Raw genomic sequence first — 18,826 nt, forward strand, 5'->3', positions numbered from 1 at the left:
CAACTAAAAAACGCTATTTTAGAAGAGTGGGATAAAATTCCAACATTGACGACCACAAAATTATTAGGATCGATGAAAGCTCGTTTGTTGGAAGTGATTAGGAACATAGGAGGTCCTACAAGTTTTTAAAATTTATAATTCACGTACAATGTGTAACAATGATTTATTTCTGCAAAGTGTTCACAGACTTTTTTTGCATTCGTTTGGGGTGTTGTTTTGTTAAACATTTAATTGTGATATTCCTGCTGAACAAAAATAAAAGATTGAATATAAAATGAAAAACTCTGGTTTCTGTCTATCGAATAGTATATTTCATTTGAAAATAAAAGAAGTTTCTAATAAGATAATAATAAAAGTAATAAAATTTAGGTTAGTGTTCACAGACTTTTTTGGCCCAGTGTATAACAATTTTAGACAACATTGGTCTGTACTCACAGTAAAAAGATCGGTTGCCATGGAAACTCGCTTCGCTACCTGGAGACAGACAATTTTTATCTTTAAAGCACCTTCTTTTTTAGAGGTTTAGAATTGATTGAGTACAATTTTTTTTTTTAAAAAATTAATAAAATTAGTGGTAAAATTAATGAATCTAAAATAAATCACCAAAATGTTTGCACAAATATTTTGAATTTTATTGCAAGATTAATTTTTTATCTACTGTCTTTAAAAATAATAGTAAAAATATGTTGCTTCAAATTACTTCTTTTAAATTTAAGTTAATTAAAAAAAAAAAGTTTGATCAATTTACCAGTTAGTTGAAAAAATTGAAGCTATTTGTTTTGTAATGTTGTTATATACCCGGCTTTATTTTGATTTGTTGTTTTGTTTTTTGGCAAAGTACACCGTTCCTGACCTTCAACCAACGGAGTTCAGTGATAGACTGAATTCAATGTGGGCAGGGGAGCCGGCAACTGACAGTGCTGCCACAACATTGTCTACTCCCATCAAAGAGGTGGGAAATTTTGATTAAACATTTGTCCACTTGAAATGTGCAATTTTGTTAGAATTCGTTTTTTTTCTTTTAATTTTGTAATTCTACTTAGAGATCATTTTGACTTAAAATAAGTAATGCCACAATCGACATACGTGTCCCATAATATGCGCCTAGCCTAAAAACAATATATATCCTGAAATGCTGTAAAGATGTAGTTTCCAGACTACGATGTTAAAAAATTAATAGCCCTCAAAAGAACTCTACAAGATTAGAGGCACAGGTTCATAGAGACTACTTCTATTCTACTATTAAGGGAGGATATCAACGCTTGCAAAAATGCAATACTGTTTCACTATGTTGGAATTTCAACAACATGGTAGGTTACACAAATTTTGAGCCTAAAATACCTTGATTTGCAAGATTCAGTATTTTTTTTTTTTTTGTAATTTGGCACAACTAAAGACAACTTCTAACTCTATAGTTCAGGCAAATATCATCTATAGAAATACAATACTGAAGAAGATGTATTTGAAATTTAACTTATATGAAATGACACCCAAATTTTAAGTCAGTCCCCAGTATCCAGCTGCGTAAAGATCAGAAATTGAGAGTAATATTACCAACTTTAGTTGGCTTAAAAAATGTAGATCCTGTAAATTTTATTCGTTTAAGTTTTCCCTAAGAAAACCATTTGTCACTTTGGACACAACGATAGGGCCTGAGCAATTGGTTTAAAACTTATTTTAAAAGAATTCTGGGTAATCTGTGACGTCACTCTTTAACCTAATCTTTTTTTAAATTTTAATGAAGTAGTATAGATAATATTATTGATATCCACTAATCTTCTTTGCACAAATTCTAAGTGGTAAGGAAATTTTTAATACATAAATTGTGGTAGAATTTAGATAACAAATGAATTATCATGAAAAAGGTTTTAAAATAAAATAAAAAGCATTTTGAATTGTCTAAAAAAAATAAGTATGAGGATGTTTGATAAAGATCCCCCAGAATGCAGCACTTGCTTACTCAGTTTATTGTTCTTTGCAACTTGAAAATTCATTTCCGAACGATAAATTATCAGATCTCTAGGAAAAGCCTATTTTAGCTTTTCTTACATTTGATTTCTTTTTTCATTCACACGATGGTTAAAAAGGGTTCGATAACGATAAATATACTAGTAACTGAAGATGCACTGTTGTATAATAATACACATGGAACTATTTCTACATATAAATCTATTTCTACTGTTTACTCTATTATAATTGTAATTAAAATACAGTTGTATTCCTTTTTAGGATGAGATATACAGTGGTCAAAAAAAGTATTCATACACTAAGTTTTCTTACTTTATCTACTGAATTTTTGTTTTCTAGGATGACTACTTGTTCAGCACTGAAATCGAAGATAGTAACAATGAATTAATTGCTCTCAATTTCTTTTATAAACATAAAGAATTGATTAAAAAGCAGAAAAATAATTTATTGTATGCAAAATAAGTATTCGTACACTCAGTCTGAATGTTATAATTAAGGAACGGATTTTTATGTATTTAAAAATGCCAAATATTTAATTAAAATATGCATTTATTTTCGTCAATTATGTGGAAAATATGTGATTTTCTTAAAATATTTTCTGGAATATTTAAGTAAAATGGACATTTTTTTTTATGAAAATGGAATTTTTTTTGGGGGGGGGGACAAGTTATAATTATTTATACAAGAAAAGAACATTTTTACAATTTATAATAATTTATTAGGAACAAAATAATTTGTTTTTACAAGTTATAATAATTTATTAGGAACAAAATAATTTGTTTTTACAATTTATAATAATTTATTAGGAACAAAATAATTTGTTTTTACAAGTTATAATGATTTAAACAACAAAGAACATTTTTACTATTTATAAAAAGATGTGTTAAATTTTCAATTTTGAAAACTTCACCCTTCGAAATTGTTTGCAACCACATGAAATTTCAAATGTTGAAACGTAAAGTGACGACGATCTGGGCGTAAAATGGACTTGTAACGACTAAAATCCTTTGAAATGAGGATTTTTAAGTTTGTGGAAAGGGATATCTGCTCTAACCAAAGCCCGACACAGATCTGTACTCAGAGTAGACTTACTTGATGATGGAGATGTAAGGAAGGCTTGATAGGACGTCCTCTCTTTCTTTCTGTTTTTATTCTCTATGTGCGATCCGGTGGCAATATGTTGGGTGACTTGGGAACGTTGAGAGCAAGAAACGCGCTTGTTACAAGCTGTGCAGTACAAAATGTCTCCATTACTTCGAAAAAAGTTCTGCTGGAAACTCGCGAAGATATTTAGTAAACAGTTGTTTGTTTGAGGCCGATGTTCGTGGCATTTCACCCAAAAAAGAATACACTAAGTGACCGAACGAAATGAATTGGACACTTCAACGAATGAGCTGAAAGAACAGACAACGTCAGACAACTTCAAAGAACTAACAAGTGCCCGTCACTGTTTAGCAGCATTCTGTGTAAATTACAATAACCATTGTACCCACTGTGATTCACAGCCCTACAGTCTGTGGTTCACAGTTCCTGTCAACCACCTCCCAATTATGAAAATATGCCCAAAATGAAAAATATGTACATATTTTGATTAAATATGTAGAAATATTTATTTATTTTAATCAAATATGTATAAATATGCGATAACATCCAAATATGTGGAAATATGTGAAATAAAAGTAGACTCAAACGGCTTAAAAAGTGTCAGTATGAATACTTCTAGTTGAAAAACGTCTGTAAATTGCCTAGGAAAAAATATGTAAATACATACGAATCCGTCCCCTAGTTATAATTAACGCAAAACTGAAGAGCTAATATTTTTTTATGTAATCCCTTTGCATTTGTTATTGCTTGAAGCCTTCTTGGCATAGATTCCACTAGGTTTAGTGTCTCTTGAGACGTGATTTCTTCCCATGATTTCTTTAAATTGGTTATGAGCTCTACTCTGGAAGAACATTTCAATTTTCGCATTTTCCGCTCCAAATAAGACTTTGAATTTCACTCTTACTCTTTCTAGTTTTTTTTTTATTATTATTACTATTAAAAACGACTCGTCAACGACTTTTCAAACGACCCTCGTAAGTGACGTCCAATTCTCTACATCAAAATGTTAATTCAATCAGGGTTTGTATCCGGAGACTGTGGAGGGGTGACAAGTTGTTTCCGGGCATTATAAAGCTGCCACTCCTTCGTTTTTTGGGCTGTATGTTTGGCATCGTTATCCTGCTGAAAAAAGTATGCGCTTTCGATCCCTAATTTACCAGGTCTTTTGCTTAAATTATGGCGGAGTATGTCCACGTACCTTTCAGCGTTAAGAGTACCATCGATGACGATAAGTTCTCCCCCTCCCACAGCACTCATGCAGCCCAATACCATCACACAGCCTACTCCGTGTTGGTCAGTTTTTATTATGTTTTTTGGTTCAAGTTCCTTATTACTTATAAATTGTTTTTCTGCTTTTTAATCGATTCTTTATGTTTATAAAAGAAAATGAGAGCATTAAATTCATTGTTACTATCTTCGATTTCAGTGCTGAAGAAATAGTCATCCTAGAAAACAAAAGTTCAGTAGATAAAGTAAAAAAACTTAGTGTATGAATACTTTTTTTGACCCACTGTAGATAAATGAAAATGTGGTTAGTCCACAAGTGATCGATGTTACCGTTGATTTCATCTGTAGCTGCCCTTATTGTATCCCTGACAGTCATAATCCTGTTGCGGAAACATACTCGTATTTCTGAGGCAAAAACTCTGACGTGTTACCACCAGATTTCATTTATCTATTTTTCCCGAAGATTTTATTTGTAATATTACAATAGTTTACTACTATAAAGGTAGATAGATATCAGGTACTAGGACTAGCGACCTTGAACCTGGGCCGAGAGCAACGGTTCTAGCCGTCATTAACAGATACCATAAAGCTAGGAGTAGCTAATATAGTACGAGTATAGCTCCCGGTGACATTGAGAGCAGCGGATGGCGGCTGCATATCGGGTTACCAATTATCGCTCATGTCTCAGTTACTCGCATTAATTAGAACAGCTGACAGATTAGTAACAGCTGACCGTTTTCCCTCCCTTATTTACCGCCTTCTTTTTAATTGGATGTGATTTATGCGGGATATTGGCACAATTTTGGCTAATTATGAAACATTTCTCACTCTTACTCTTTCTTTCTTTTTTTTTTTTTGCAGGCGCATCGACGTCTATGGCCATTAGCGCCCTTTTTTTTTTATTATTATTACTATTAAAAACGACTCGTCAACGACTTTTCAAACGACCCTCGTAAGTGACGTCTAATTCTCTACATCAAAATGTTACCTGATAGATGACAGATGGAAGTCCTAAAACCGCTCAGGAATACAATAAACATGATCTGTAATGGGATTCTTGGGGAACTTCCTTCAACAGGTATCATTTTATTGCAAAGAATATGGGTAATGCAATTTTTTAAAGTAAAAATTCAAAGTCCCAAGAAAATTTAATTACGTATATTGCCAAGAGTTAAAGTAATGAGGGCTAAAATAAGTTTTATTATTATTATTGTAATTTTTATTAGCAGGATTGGGCTGAGGTAGGAAAAAAGTATATTTAAAACAGTAATAATAATTGTATTTTTCATATTGTACAAAATTTTAGTATAAAAAAAATATGTGAGGTTGACGATGAGCTTTCAATTTCATGAAGGAAAACCAAAAAACTTACAATTGCCCAGATCTGTGGTCCACTATGGAGTCAACGAAGTAAGTAGGTTCAATAATCTTCTCATAAAATGAAATAATGGCTTTCAAATAATGATAATTATTTATTATTTAGACGCCTGAGAAATAGCCAAGATGTTGGAGAAGAAAACTCCTCACTAGAATTCTCCCAGTTATCTTAACTTAAGAGTGGTAAAGGGTCTCACCTGGCTCCAGCAAGGAGTAACACATCTAGAAGAGGTCTCCGTGCTTACAACCTCCTCTTGCTAAAAGGGAAAATGCTGGCCAAGCATTCAGCACTACCTGCAACTGGCAACATGTTGAAACATGAAAACTCCAGTCTAAACACACTAGATCCAACTGATAACAGCTGGATACACATAACACACAAAGCTAAACGTACAATCTAGTTTTTACACCACTTACAGAAATACTTGGCTAACAGATAAAAAAAAAATATTTAAGACAGTTTGCTTCTTATATCAGAAAGTAATCAACTTAAATACATCTCTGGCCGGCAAACATTTCTCTTCTGAAACAACATTCTGAAAAAGCAGACTGAATATGAAAATTAAAATCTTGCAACAGCGTGGCCATCTATCAATCTAATGGCCACGCCCACTTTTGTCATGGCGGTTTGCCCAGGATGACGCTTTCAATCCAGTCTGTGGTCTGTTCTACGTTATGGTATATACCAGGCTGGTGGTCTACCGCACAACCAAATCCAGCCGAGGTGATACCAGCCAGTGTCCAACGTCCTTCTAGAAATACGATGAGTGGCCCGCCGGAATCACCCTGTTCAAAAAGAAATCAAATTGAGGTGAATCGTCTGCCGAAGAATTAGGAAGATTCTCTCTCCCAAAAGGTTCTTTCAAACTTTTGCCTATCATAGAGGCAATTACCAGCCTTAGAAGACCAAAAGTGGTTTTACCGATTTAACTTACCAGACAAGCGTCCATATGTCCATCAGAATGGCCAGCACAAAACATTTCTCGATGTAACTCAATTCTTATGTTTTTATGGCGATGCCATATGAGACATTCTTCGTCGCTAAGTATTGGAACTACGGCTTTGTGTAAAACATTTGTACCAGTTTTACCTAGAAATAAGAACCATGATTAGTGTTACCAAAAATACAAGAGCTAGCAAAGAAATATGAATGTATTTAAAAGTTATAGCCGATTAAAATGAATGGAAGAAAATGATTAGAGAAGGATTACGTGATTTGAATTTCACGTTAAGCTATAAGGATGGCAGGAATATAGAGTACTGATCCATCCATTAGTTGTAAGGTTTATGTAAATAGTTGTATATAGTAGAGGGATGAATGGGTGAAGCGAATGTATTTATAAGTAAGATTGGAGAGTGAGTGATATTCTAGTGATAAGCACCTAGACGATGCTGGCTGTATGGCGGAAGCCAATGCCAAACAAAAAGACAAAAAAATAAAAATACAAGACAACCACGTTATCAGAACGGGTTTAACAATCAAGCAAACGATCCATAAAATACGATTCCTAAATACTGCATTTCTACCGCAACAAATCAATGTAATAGAAGATCAGTACACCTTTACTTCTTTATTAAAATTCTCTCTATTAATCACACATATCTAAAAAAAAAAAAAAAATATTCAAATGTAGACAATCTAATACTCTACAATTGTACCAAATATCATTATAAATAAACCAGAAGTTTATCAGATATTTCAAGTTGAAATTTGAGTCTTAAAAACCATTCAAACTACCAGAATTTACATTCCAATTTACTCAATTCAGATCATACATATCTAAACGAACTTATACCAAAATATACACTTTCTTTTGTTGTATAATTGCACCAAATATCTTTATCAACTATATCTAAGTAGTTTTCGTTTATGAGTCATTCTTGGTTGAAATTTCGTGCAGTAAAAATCAGTCCCTACTATATTTTTTTTATGATTTAAGGCGCGTTAACATTTAAGGTTATTGGCGCCCGGAGCTTTTTTCAATGCACTGCCCGGTCTCTGGACAGTGTTCTCTCATTACAGACAACACTGTCCATCACCGGACCAGTGAGCTGTAAGAAGCTCCTAGGAAAAGAAAATCTAAGGGTCAGCAGCTGGATTCGAACCCGCGACCTCCGTGTGGGAGCCCAGTACGCTAACCGCATAGCTAATCCCTTCCCTCAGTCCCTACTATTATAACTGCAATTCCTAATTTTTTTTTTCCTTTTCCACCATGCTTCACTAAACTTACATAGAAGAGGAGACTTTGAGGATAGATTTAGCACTAACCATAACTAGTGTCGGTCTTTCCCCAGCCTGCTACCAGTCCCATTTTACCCTTGAAAATACTGCCTCTCTTCGGCAAACAGATGGGCAGTATGTTGTCTCTGAAGATGACGCTCTTCGCTAAGCGCACCAAGGCCACATCGTATCTGCAAGAAATAATGGTTTGTTTAATTAGAAGGAAATCTCCTAAATTTTGTATGCAGCTTTTTTTTACGCGGATCATCAATGAAATCAAAGAAAAATGTGTCAAATGAAGTATTTCTGGTGATAACTGATTACTGGTAACTGGTGGTAACTTAATTGTTAGATCAATGAATCTTTATGTTGCCTTGTAAATGTTACTATCAGTGTTAGTTCACACGTTGAACTGCTTGTGAATTTGCTCACTGCGTACGAAGCTCGTGGTGCTCCCAAAGCAATACACTGTACTTTTGATTTGGATGATTTTTAGCATTAAGATTTTAGCTTAGGTCTTCTGTATGTATAGGTTTCCTTAAAGGAATCAGTCATTTATTTCGTTCCAGAGAAGATTGTAAGGTATATCTATGACATCAGTAAGATTGTGAAGTCTACGTAAGAAAAATAAGAAGTTCAGGTGTGGTCTGTGAAGAGAGAGGGGTTCAGATCAGAATCTTGAGAGTCACCAGCTTTCACGTCGGCTATTAAAGTAATGAGAGTCGCCAGTAAACTTAGTGGACATTACCAACCTGTCCGGTTGTGACATTCTAAACTGAAAATTAGGATGTATAATCTTCTGTATGATCCTTTGCACTTCTTCTGGATATGGTTCTGGAAAATATCCAGTATTTTGGGTGTCGTATTCACCAAGGTAGACCAGGATATCATGTAACTGGGCCCTGGAAAACAAATCACATTCATTATATTTGTAATAATTCTTTAAACTTCACCAATCATGTTTTATTTCTTATTTTTACACTAAAATAAATAAAGCACAACAGTAAGTACAACTTCTGATGGCAAGTGAAACTTATGACTAAGTAAAAATCACGAACTTTACACTTTGAAGCTACAGTCATTACAAATTAAATACGATGGATTGCGTGTAAAGAAATAAATAATAAAGATAATTAATTAATAAAACTATGTTTTTTCCGCAAAATATTTTGTTCGGACAGATTGGGGGTCTTTAAGATAAAAGGAGAGATCTTCTCCCTCCTATACTATGCCAAGAGACTCACCTGTAGACACAGTGCGCAGCGGTTACCACAAAAGAACTGGATACCAGCACGCCACCACATTGGTAACCCGCAATTCGCAGATGTGCTTGCCAGGGTAGTTCACCAAAATAGGCTTCCGAACCGCCGATGATTCTCTTCTGGAAACCTTGCATGGCTGGTACACCGCAAAAAGCTGGAAATAGTTACAGCACAAGATTATTCTTCAGCAAATGCTTCAACCGGAGCATTTTTTTTTTTTTTTTTTTTTTTGAGGTGGAGGGGATTTCCTCAAAAATGGCTTCAACGATTTCCTACGGTTTTTCGATTTTACGGGAGTTTATGGGCAGAGGAGTGCTCCCAAAGCGCTAAGGAGGTTAATGCAAGGTTTTTGTATCCTACATATTATAAACGAGGATTGAATGTACTGTTAGTATTCCGAGTTAAAGAAAATTCCAAAAATACTTTTCTGAGACTTTTTTTTTTTTTGGAAAATGCCACCCCAATTTTCCCTAAACTTTGTATTTAGATGAAACGTTTTTACTTGAACAATTTTCCCAGGAAAAGAAAGTTGAGAGAGTGTTTTTTATCGTCGTACAGGTTCACTTAAAGGAAGGCAAGAGCCCGAAAGTAGGTCAAGGTGAAGCGAAGTTCTGAGTTAACTAAACAGAGAGACAAACACACATATATATGAAAGTCAGTTCGCCGAGAACTTCCTCACCAGATAACACGTTTCTGGTGGAAAGGCAGTGGACCGGTGTGGGTGCTTCAGTGAAAGCAAACCAACAAAAAACACAAAGTAACCTCCTTACTTCCTGTTCGTCACCCATTTAATCAAGGTAACCTAGACAACGTTCACACAAAATATAAACATATATAACCTACAAGTGAAATATTGCGAATCAAGAAAAATAAAAATTTTCATTTTGTTGTGACCAACTCACAATGGCCTTTTCTTACTACTCGTACTTACTATTTTCCCAAGTGGCCTTGAAACTCCGTACAGATAAGTTACAACTTTTCCACAAACTTAGAATTCATACAAAAAAAAGTAGTTGACCACTAAATTTTACTTATATTTTAACAAGAAGTGGAGGGGAAATGTTTACTCAAAAACGAAAAATTGCAGGAAGTAGAAATTACGATATTTCGCTGGGGTACCACCAGTCGATGCCGCAATACAGTTTTTAGTCAAAATAGGTCCATTAAAAGTATCACTTTATTGAATATATTTTTCAGTACTTTGCGATTTTTTTTGACGTGAATACGTCTTTAAATTTGAATCATATGGTGGCAATCCAAAAAACCTAATGATAACAAAATCGGAGGATACAGTTTGGCATTATAGTTTCGAATCTATCGTCTACATCCAAAATTAAATTAGACCACTGGATAGCTAAAGGATCAAAGAATTCATTACGATAAGCGAGGACTGTGACCCATCGCGCGCGGTGAAGGGGGAAGCGCCGCCATTTTGAGATCATTTTGCTGCGTATCGAGATTTGCAATTAGTATAACTTTTGACTCGGAGAAGCTACGATGTTCGTTTAAGTTTTAATCGTCAGCTGTCGTCGCAATCTATCGATTGTATATAAAACATTAGTGTAAAATAGGGACAGTGAATATAATAAGGTGTTAGAATAAAAAAATATCAAAAATATATAATGTCGGTCTATACGCGTCGAAAAGCCAAAACCAAATACAGAGATCGTATACGGTTGGAAAGGGCTTCTCAAGAACAATCGAATGGTAATAATAAAACACCATATGACCGAGTCAAGCTGTACCGGAAACGTAAAAGAATGAATGCGGCCGAGCGGATCAACGACGGTGTCAGTACATCTGCAGCTGGGGCGGTTATGCAAGTGGATGATGAAATCGTTTCTACATGGACAACGGACTGTATAGGCATAGATTGTGTTCAATCGTCGATTATGAAGACACATTGGGCAGCAGCTATTGCACATTTCACAACGACGTTTGTCAACAATCCATTCGGACATACGAGTAAGTGTGATGTGTGTGATCGTCTATGGTTTCTGCGCTCATTGAAGGTAACAAAAGAAAAACTCTTACAGCTGCTTAATAATATATTATTATTATTATTATTATTATATTATAAAAAATATAACCCGTTACGTAAACGTATTCACGTACAACACAGGGCCGTGTCCATGACACAGCCACAGTTTTTTTGAACTTCATACACTGATTACTAAGATATAAATGTTCAACTTCCGGGAAAGGGTGCCGGTAGTTCAATTAGGCAGTCCCGAGGTCCTTTTTTTTTTTTTTTTTTTTTTAAAAAAAACTTCAAGTAACTATCACTCACCTCGACTTCGATACAAGGAATCTCTTCTTCGTTGAAGATACGATGTCTGCTGAAGCGATGCAGCGGTGCTGGCCACAGAGTCGGCTAGCTGGAAAACACTAGCCGCCGGCACACAGCACGAGTAAAACCAGGAAGACAGTGGAAAGGATGTAGCACAGCCTGGCTGAAGACTTCCTCCGACCAACCAACAGGCTAATGAGAATGTACAGGAATGGAACTGTCCTCTGTAGATGCATTTACCATCAACCCAGTCGTCTGCAGCTCCTTGGAGGGGAGTTTAAAAAGTAATAATCATAATCAAAATCAGATGTGAACACAATACGACAGTTATACTAAATAATATTCCCATACTGAAGCTCACAAAGGAGTATTTTAAATTCAAATCAAGAAGCAACATCTAAAATGCTTCAATGTCCTCTAATTAACGCTAGAAATGTATTAAATAATTCACAAATTAGATGAAGACCGAAAATAAATTGTGAAAAAAGACAAGGTCGATCTTTTCGTTCAATGTATCGGACAATTGAAGTTCAACGTTCTGTTATAACCTACCCAGGTAGCATCATAACCTTCACTTCACAGCTGTTTATTATTTATTCTACAATTTCATTATTTTAAACTCGATCTCAATTAGCATCACAGCTTGGACTATAATTTAAACAGAATAAGTAAACAAAATAAGAAAATGTTTTAATACAGACTTACTTTGACCATCCACATTGACTTGACAGAAATACGTCATCAATAGTAATGTAACGAATCTCTCTTGCTGCATCATGGCTAGAAACAAAATTAAATTTATTCATGTTCTAACTGTAAATATTTAGAACCTTTAATTTGGAATAACTTTAAAATTAGCATGTTTAAATATTTTGTATTTAAGAATTTTTAACCATATCTAGAACACCAAATTTGGCTTTAAACTTTCCCAATTACACGCCCAACTTCAAATCATTTTTAGTTTTTCTTATCCACTGATAAAAAAAAGTATCTCGATCGGACAGATTTCCATTTTAAATGTTCACTCAAAAAAGAGGTTTTCCACAAACTGGTCATGAACGTGAGTAGACAGCATAACTCTAAAACGTAAAATTAAGGGAAGTACAAATTAATACTTTCGACTATGTGCCACCAGTGGGCGCGACTGTTTTAGTACAAATCTGCCAACAGGAAGTTAACTTTTAACTGAAAGTAATAAAAGTAAAGTTATCGCCTACTTTTTAAGGCGGAAATTAACGTCCAACTACCAATTAGGAGACGTAGACGGGAGTGGAAGCTCATACTTTACTATAAACAATTTTTTTTTCTAACAAATAAAAAGTAATCATACCCGGGATTAGAACTGGAGATCTCCCAGGTACAAAGCCACGCTCTTGAACACTAGAGACCAATGTATATATTTCAGGTTTTTGAGAATTTTCTCTACGATTTTCTTAAATGTTATTTAACTTTCACAAGTAACTTTTTTTTTCTCTCTAGGAAAACTCATTTTGTGAAGATAAGCACACTTCTTAATTGCGGCTTCAGTATAGAGAAAACTCAGCTTTTCCGAGTTTCTGTAAGGCAGAGCCAAAGAATTTACTCAATTAAGATATAACACATTGCAGTACGGCCATTTTACTTTGGTTTAAAAATTTGTCTTAAGGCATACATATTTATTTTTCTGCAACCATGTAGGAATGTTCTCATTACTCAATTAAAATCAGCTGTGTAATGCCCAACTTTACCTCACTAGTGGGGAAAAATTCCCATTAGTGTCACTTTCCTCACTAGTGAGTGGAAAAACTTTATTGTGCTTCCTTGATATAAGAAGTTTTGTTATTAAATATTTTCTGTAAAACTTTAATAAGCTTATTTAACGTAACTAAATAATTAAAAAACGAATATTAAAAAATAAAATAAAAATTGAAAGGAATATAGAAATAAAAATAATACTTTAATAAATAATTAGATATTTTCAATTATAACAGTTAAAAAGGTTATAGTGTTACCTTATAGAAATTTAAAATGGATTCTAGTGATTCCTGTTTAGTTTTTTTTTTTTTAGTTAATAACCATAATGGTTGCAGAAAAAATATAATATTTAACTCGAGTGTAAAGTATTTTCCTCACTCTCGGCAATTTGCACTTGCACTCGCCTCGCTTCGCTAGCTCGTGCGTGCAAACCCTGCCTCGTGTGAGGAAAAGTACTACTTTCCACACTTGTTAAATAAATAACTATTTCAGAGAGTTCAGGGGAAACTGTGATGTCACGTTTCCTTCAGCAATTTTTCTTTTATTAAAAGATCAATTTTGTTTAAATTGAAGTTGACTAATTTTTTTTTTTTAGCACAAATTTCAAGTGATTAAATTACGTAAATAGCCGTTAGAGAATGTGTCTGCATCAAGTTTTTCGTAGTGTTTGCACAAAACAGTAAGATATTATCTTCAAGTAAAAGGAATCAGAAATGAGAGAAATTCAAAATATAATAAACTCTGTTTTTTGAGAAGAATCATGAAACCATTTCAAAATATATACTATTTATGTAATTTAATAATACTTTTAAGAAAAAAAAAGAAGAAAAAACTAACCATTACCAGCTGTTCAGTGAACATAAACTTAATTTACACAATTGGTCGGTCATTTAGAAACGCAACATTGGGTGAAAATCAGTCTCCCAAGTGTAAACAAAAAATATGGTGACAATAATTATCAGTCCGTGAAAATCCCCGTCATTTTAAAAATATCATTTCACGTTGTTTAGAGAATAACAAAGCGAAGCGGCCAAAACAGTTTACAAGTGAGCTGTGAGGTTATATTACGGTCAAATTATAATAGCAGTGACTGACAGCGATGTGTGGTGGGTGACAACTTTGTAAACACAACAACTAAATAGTTCCTGATGCATGTAACTAGGCTAGCCATGAAACTAGTTTACTAATATAGTAAAATTTTTGTAAAGATATCTTCATTTTGTAGAAAAAAAAAAAAAAATGTGGCATGTATACTTCGTAAACATTTCTCCAACTGTAATTCACGTAAATAAATTTTGAATTTGCAATAAAAAAAAAAGATGGTTGGCTTTAATATTATTCAATAAGCACTGAAATTTTCGCTTCTTAACATCCCTTTTCTTCAAATTTAGCATTCTTGTTTCTTACTTAATTCTTATTAAATATTCCTCAGGGTCGTGAGAACTACATAAATCTGAAACAGCACTTTTTGTGGGGAGCCCCCCTCAAAAAACGTCTTTAAATTAATTTACGCTATAAATTGTTTCAAATAAAAGTTGGTAAACCTGCTTTTTACAATCAACATTTTTGGGTTTCAAGAAAAAACATTGGAGCCGTTTTTCATTAAGAACCAAAATTACCGCATTACCAAAATGGCATTGCCCGGGTTAATCAAAAATGAATGCGAAAATTTATTGTGGAGTTTTGATGGTGCCGTCAATTTCAAAGTTTAAAAAATTTAAATGGCACATTTAAGAAACGAGTTTTTTTTTGTAAAACTAACGGAAAACCACACTCTTTCCTGTTTGCTTTTCTTTCACCTAAATAATTTAACCAGGACTAAATTAATATCTCTTACACCTAGACGGAAAATGCGAATTTTCTCATTTTTTATTTTCCCCGAATGTTTCTGCTTTAATGAATTTTTCCATTTTCTTTACTATTCTTGAAAGATTTATACACCTGGTTGAAATTATTTATTTATTTAGAAGCATATACAGGGTGGAACCGGATAAGTGACGAAAAATTTTTTCTGTTAAACTATATTCAAAATGTAGTAGAACGCCGCCTGAACGAGTGTCCTATCTCTATCTGTTAGAAAGTTATGATTTTTTCAGGTTTTTTTCGACTAAACCCGACCTTACGTCATAAAAACACTATTTCTCAACTAGTGCCTCACTTATTTACATTTTTCACCTCATTTTCGTATTCAGCATTAAATTTCCTATAATAATAGATCATTTTCGTAGTTATTTAACTTTAATCAGATTCATTTATTACAATAAGAACGTTAATTTTTTTAGGAATTTAGAATTTTCAAAAATTAGCCTCTTCGACAAAATTGGCCTTAGAGGCTGTCAAATTTCTCAAAAACTGCTCCTTTTAATACTCTTTCCAATGGTATAATAATCAGTTTCAATAATAGCTGTTTTCTTTGGTCTATTACTGAGAAAGTGCTGAAAAACACGGTGTTAGCGAAGGAAGCAAAGGGGACTGGATGAAGCGTACTCGCATATCAATATTATTATTTATTAACAAAATCATTTCTTTAAGTATGTAAAATACATAATTACTTAGTAATTATTGATGTATCATGTTCTCAAAATGCCGACCTCGATTCTTGACGCATAACCGAGCGCGTTTTCGCATTGCTCCCACTGTTGTTGAAAATGTTCTTTCAGTTTTTCTGAAGCAGCAATTACCCGTCTTCTCACCTCTTCTTCACTGTTGACCTCAACCTTGTAGACCTCACTCTTAAGAAAACCCCATACGAAGTGGTCCATAGGGTTGAGGTCAGGAGATCTCTGTGGCCACGCGGTAGTTCCACCTCGCCCTATCCACTCAGGAAAACGTTGCGACAACCATCTTCTGACGTTCACCGAATAATAAGGTGGAGCTCCGTCTTGTTGATAAATTAAATTTCTGCTAACGTTGTGAGGAAGATTCAACAACACTGGGAGCAATGCGAAAACGCGCTCGGTTATGCGTCAGGAATCGAGGTCGGCATTTTGAGAACATGATACATCAATAATTACTAAGTAATTATGTATTTTACATGCTTAAAGAAATGATTTTGTTAATAAATAATAGTATTGATATGCGAGTACGCTTCATCCAGTCCCCTTTGCTTCCTTCGCTAACACCGTGTTTTTCAGCACTTTCTCAGTAATAGACCAAAGAAAACAGCTATTATTGAAACTGATTATTATACCATTGGAAAGAGTATTAAAAGGAGCAGTTTTTGAGAAATTTGACAGCCTCTAAGATCAATTTTGTCGAAGAGGCTAATTAATGAAAATTCATGAAAATTCTAAATTCCTAAAAAAATTAACTTTCTTATTGTAATAAATGAATCTGATTAAAGTTAAATAACTACGAAAATGATCTATTATTATAGGAAATTTAATGCTGAATCCGAAAATGAGGTGAAAAATGTAAATAAGTGAGGCACAAGATGAGAAATAGTGTTTTTATGACGTAAGGTCGGGTTTAGTCGAAAAAAACCTGAAAAAATCATAACTCTCTACCAGATAGAGATAGGACACTCGTTCAGGCGGCGTTCTACTACATTTTGAATGTAGTTTAACAGAAAAAAATTTTCGTCACTTATCCGGTTCCACCCTGTATTCATACTCACGTATTTTGAAGAAGGTTATTATTGAACCCAAAAAACTTAATGTCGTACCATTCTCCCAAATTATGGAGCCGTATGACGGGTTTCACATCCCGATTTTTGGTTTTTATGATTCAATAGACCTCAAAACATGTAGGAAGAGAGAAATAGAAGAATAGAGGAGGAGAAGAAGGATGTTAAAGTGAGAAATCCTGTTGTGTTTCGACTTTTTGAAGACAGTATTTTTTGAAAGTTAAATAAACCAATGATTTGTGCAGCTATTTTTAAGTGAAAGCCTTTTACTATCAAATTCTAACGACATATATTTCCGCCAGAAAAGTTTCCGGTAATTACATGGTTGAACGTACAAATGATTTACATTTACTTACATCTTTAATGGGAATAATCTCAGTTGTTGAAGTAGAAGATACGCTAAAAGCACTTGTTGAGGAGATCTAGCTGTGCAGTGTGTAGAGATAGTAACTCCTTTCTTGTGTACGGCATCCTACGGCCACAATATCTGCTTTCAGTTTGTGTGTGGTGACAAGCTGTTTGTAAAAACACCGTTAGGAGGCTCCCAGCTGATAGGATCGTGGTGGTGGGGGAGGCAGGAACATGTCCGCTATATAGCTGGCTGTGGAGTTTGACCGGCCTTGGCGCGGTTTTGTTACCGCCCAAGGCGAGGTCAGTATGACGTCAACTCGAGGCTTCCAAATATCTTTGGCTATGTCCTACATTAAAGCTGCTATACTTAATCACCAAAGTAAGAAAAAAGATAAGAAATCCTTTAAGCTCTTTTTGTTAAAATTCTCGAGCTTACAGACTCACCGTTGTTGAACAACTTTTTTGCTTTATACCAACGTTTCGGTAATTTTTACTACCTTCTTCAGGTAATTAGTGTAATATTCTTTTTGTACAGACCCTGAAGAAGGTAGTAAAAATTACCGAAACGTTGGTATAAAGCAACAAAATTTGTATTTATTGATGACCGCACCTCGATATTTACCAAAAATCATCTAATATTCACTACTTTCATCCAAGATACAGTGGGTCAAAAAAAGTATTCAAACACTAAGTTTTCTTACTTTATCTACTAAACTTTTGTTTCTAGGATGACTACTTGTTTAGCACTGAAATCGAAGGTAGTAACAATGAATTTAATGCTCTCATTTTCTTTTATAAACATAGAGAATTGATTAAAAAGCAGAAAAATAATCTATTGTATGCAAAATAAGTATTCATACACTCAGTCTGAATGTTACATTTAACGCAAATCTAAAGACCTAATGTTTTGTAAGCAATCAGCATTTATTATTGCTTGAAGCCTCCTTGGCATAGATTCCACCTGGTTTAGTGTCTCTTGAGATGTGATTTCTGTCCATGATTTCTTTAAATTGGTTCTGACCTCTTCTCTGGACAAACATTTCAATTTTCAAATTTTCCGTTCCAAATAAGACCATAAATTTTCAATAGGGTTTATATAAGGAGTCTGTGGAGGGGTAAGAAGTTGATTCCGGACATTTTAAAGCAGCCATACCTTAGTATTTTTGGGCTGTATGCTTGGGATCGTTATCCTGTTGAAAGAAGTATGTGCTTCCGATGAGCACGCCAACTCTCGGAAAGCCTCGCATCAACTTCAGGGGACCCTTGTTACGCCATAGACAATCTGAAAACGCCTATATGCAACGAGTTACAAAGGTAGAACTGCAAGGAAGAAACCATTTATTAGTGAAACTTCAATTGGATGAAGAGACTGGATTTCACTCGAAAGTTTGCCAATAAGCAGCTTTTTAATACTTCCCAAATTCTTTATGCTTATAAAAGAAAATAAGACCATTAAATTCATTGTTACTATCTTCGATTACAGAGCTGAACAAGTAGTCATCCTAGAAACAAAAGTTTAGTAGATAAAGTCAAAAAACTTACGTGTATGAATACTTTTTTTGACTACTGTACCTCTTTGGATCAAGAATATGATGTCCATCAGGTTGCAGCGGCTATCGCTGCAGAAGGTTAAACTAAGAACTCGATAACTTAGCACTATCGATCAA

General features: G+C 34.2%; 2 protein-coding genes across 8 annotated transcripts in view; both read right to left on the reverse strand.

The window, feature by feature from the left end:
• Dgk (diacyl glycerol kinase 1) overlaps window positions 1–897 on the reverse strand; it is a 129,584-nt gene extending 128,687 nt beyond the window's left edge. For all 4 annotated transcript variants that reach the window (XM_074116381.1, XM_074116379.1, XM_074116380.1 and 1 more), the window contains exons 1-2: window positions 749–897; window positions 436–474 (exon numbers count right to left, since the gene is read on the reverse strand). The gene's annotated coding sequence lies outside the window, so the exon portion shown is untranslated. The remainder of the gene's footprint in view (window positions 1–435; window positions 475–748) is intronic.
• A 4,338-nt stretch (window positions 898–5,235) lies between these two features.
• On the reverse strand, window positions 5,236–18,618 carry LOC141448211 (trypsin-1). 4 transcript variants are annotated; one of them, XM_074116411.1, is made up of 9 exons: window positions 14,021–14,418; window positions 12,780–13,005; window positions 12,155–12,229; window positions 11,450–11,713; window positions 9,142–9,313; window positions 8,650–8,799; window positions 7,946–8,088; window positions 6,612–6,766; window positions 5,236–6,462 (listed from the first exon to the last, which is right to left on the reverse strand). In XM_074116411.1, exons 3-9 carry the CDS (start codon window positions 12,225–12,227, stop codon window positions 6,295–6,297), a joined length of 1,125 nt encoding a protein of 374 aa, XP_073972512.1. In that variant the 5' UTR covers window positions 12,228–12,229; window positions 12,780–13,005; window positions 14,021–14,418; the 3' UTR covers window positions 5,236–6,294. The 4 variants fall into 4 exon arrangements, with proteins under 4 accessions (XP_073972512.1, XP_073972510.1, XP_073972511.1 ...); XM_074116409.1 differs by lacking the exons at window positions 12,780–13,005; window positions 14,021–14,418 and adding an exon at window positions 17,165–18,618; XM_074116410.1 differs by lacking the exon at window positions 12,780–13,005 and having other exon boundaries at window positions 14,021–14,417.
• Between the last annotated feature and the right edge of the window lie 208 nt (window positions 18,619–18,826).

Source organism: Rhodnius prolixus, unplaced genomic scaffold (assembly GCF_049639745.1).
Source record: "Rhodnius prolixus isolate KJV_2025 unplaced genomic scaffold, Rpr scaffold_13, whole genome shotgun sequence".
NCBI lineage: Eukaryota > Metazoa > Arthropoda > Insecta > Hemiptera > Reduviidae > Rhodnius > Rhodnius prolixus.

What these genes read in the sequence shown, in the direction of transcription:
- LOC141448211 (XM_074116409.1), bottom strand. Translation starts at nt 12,227, where the DNA reads ATGATGCAGCAAGAGAGATTCGTTACATTACTATTGATGACGTATTTC. An exon ending in AGAATGTCACAACCGGACAG is followed by an intron (nt 8,089 to 8,649) that starts GTTGGTAATGTC and finishes TATTTCTTGCAG; the next exon opens with ATACGATGTGGCCTTGGTGC. An exon ending in GACATATGGACGCTTGTCTG is followed by an intron (nt 6,463 to 6,611) that starts GTAAGTTAAATC and finishes CTTTTTGAACAG; the next exon opens with GGTGATTCCGGCGGGCCACT.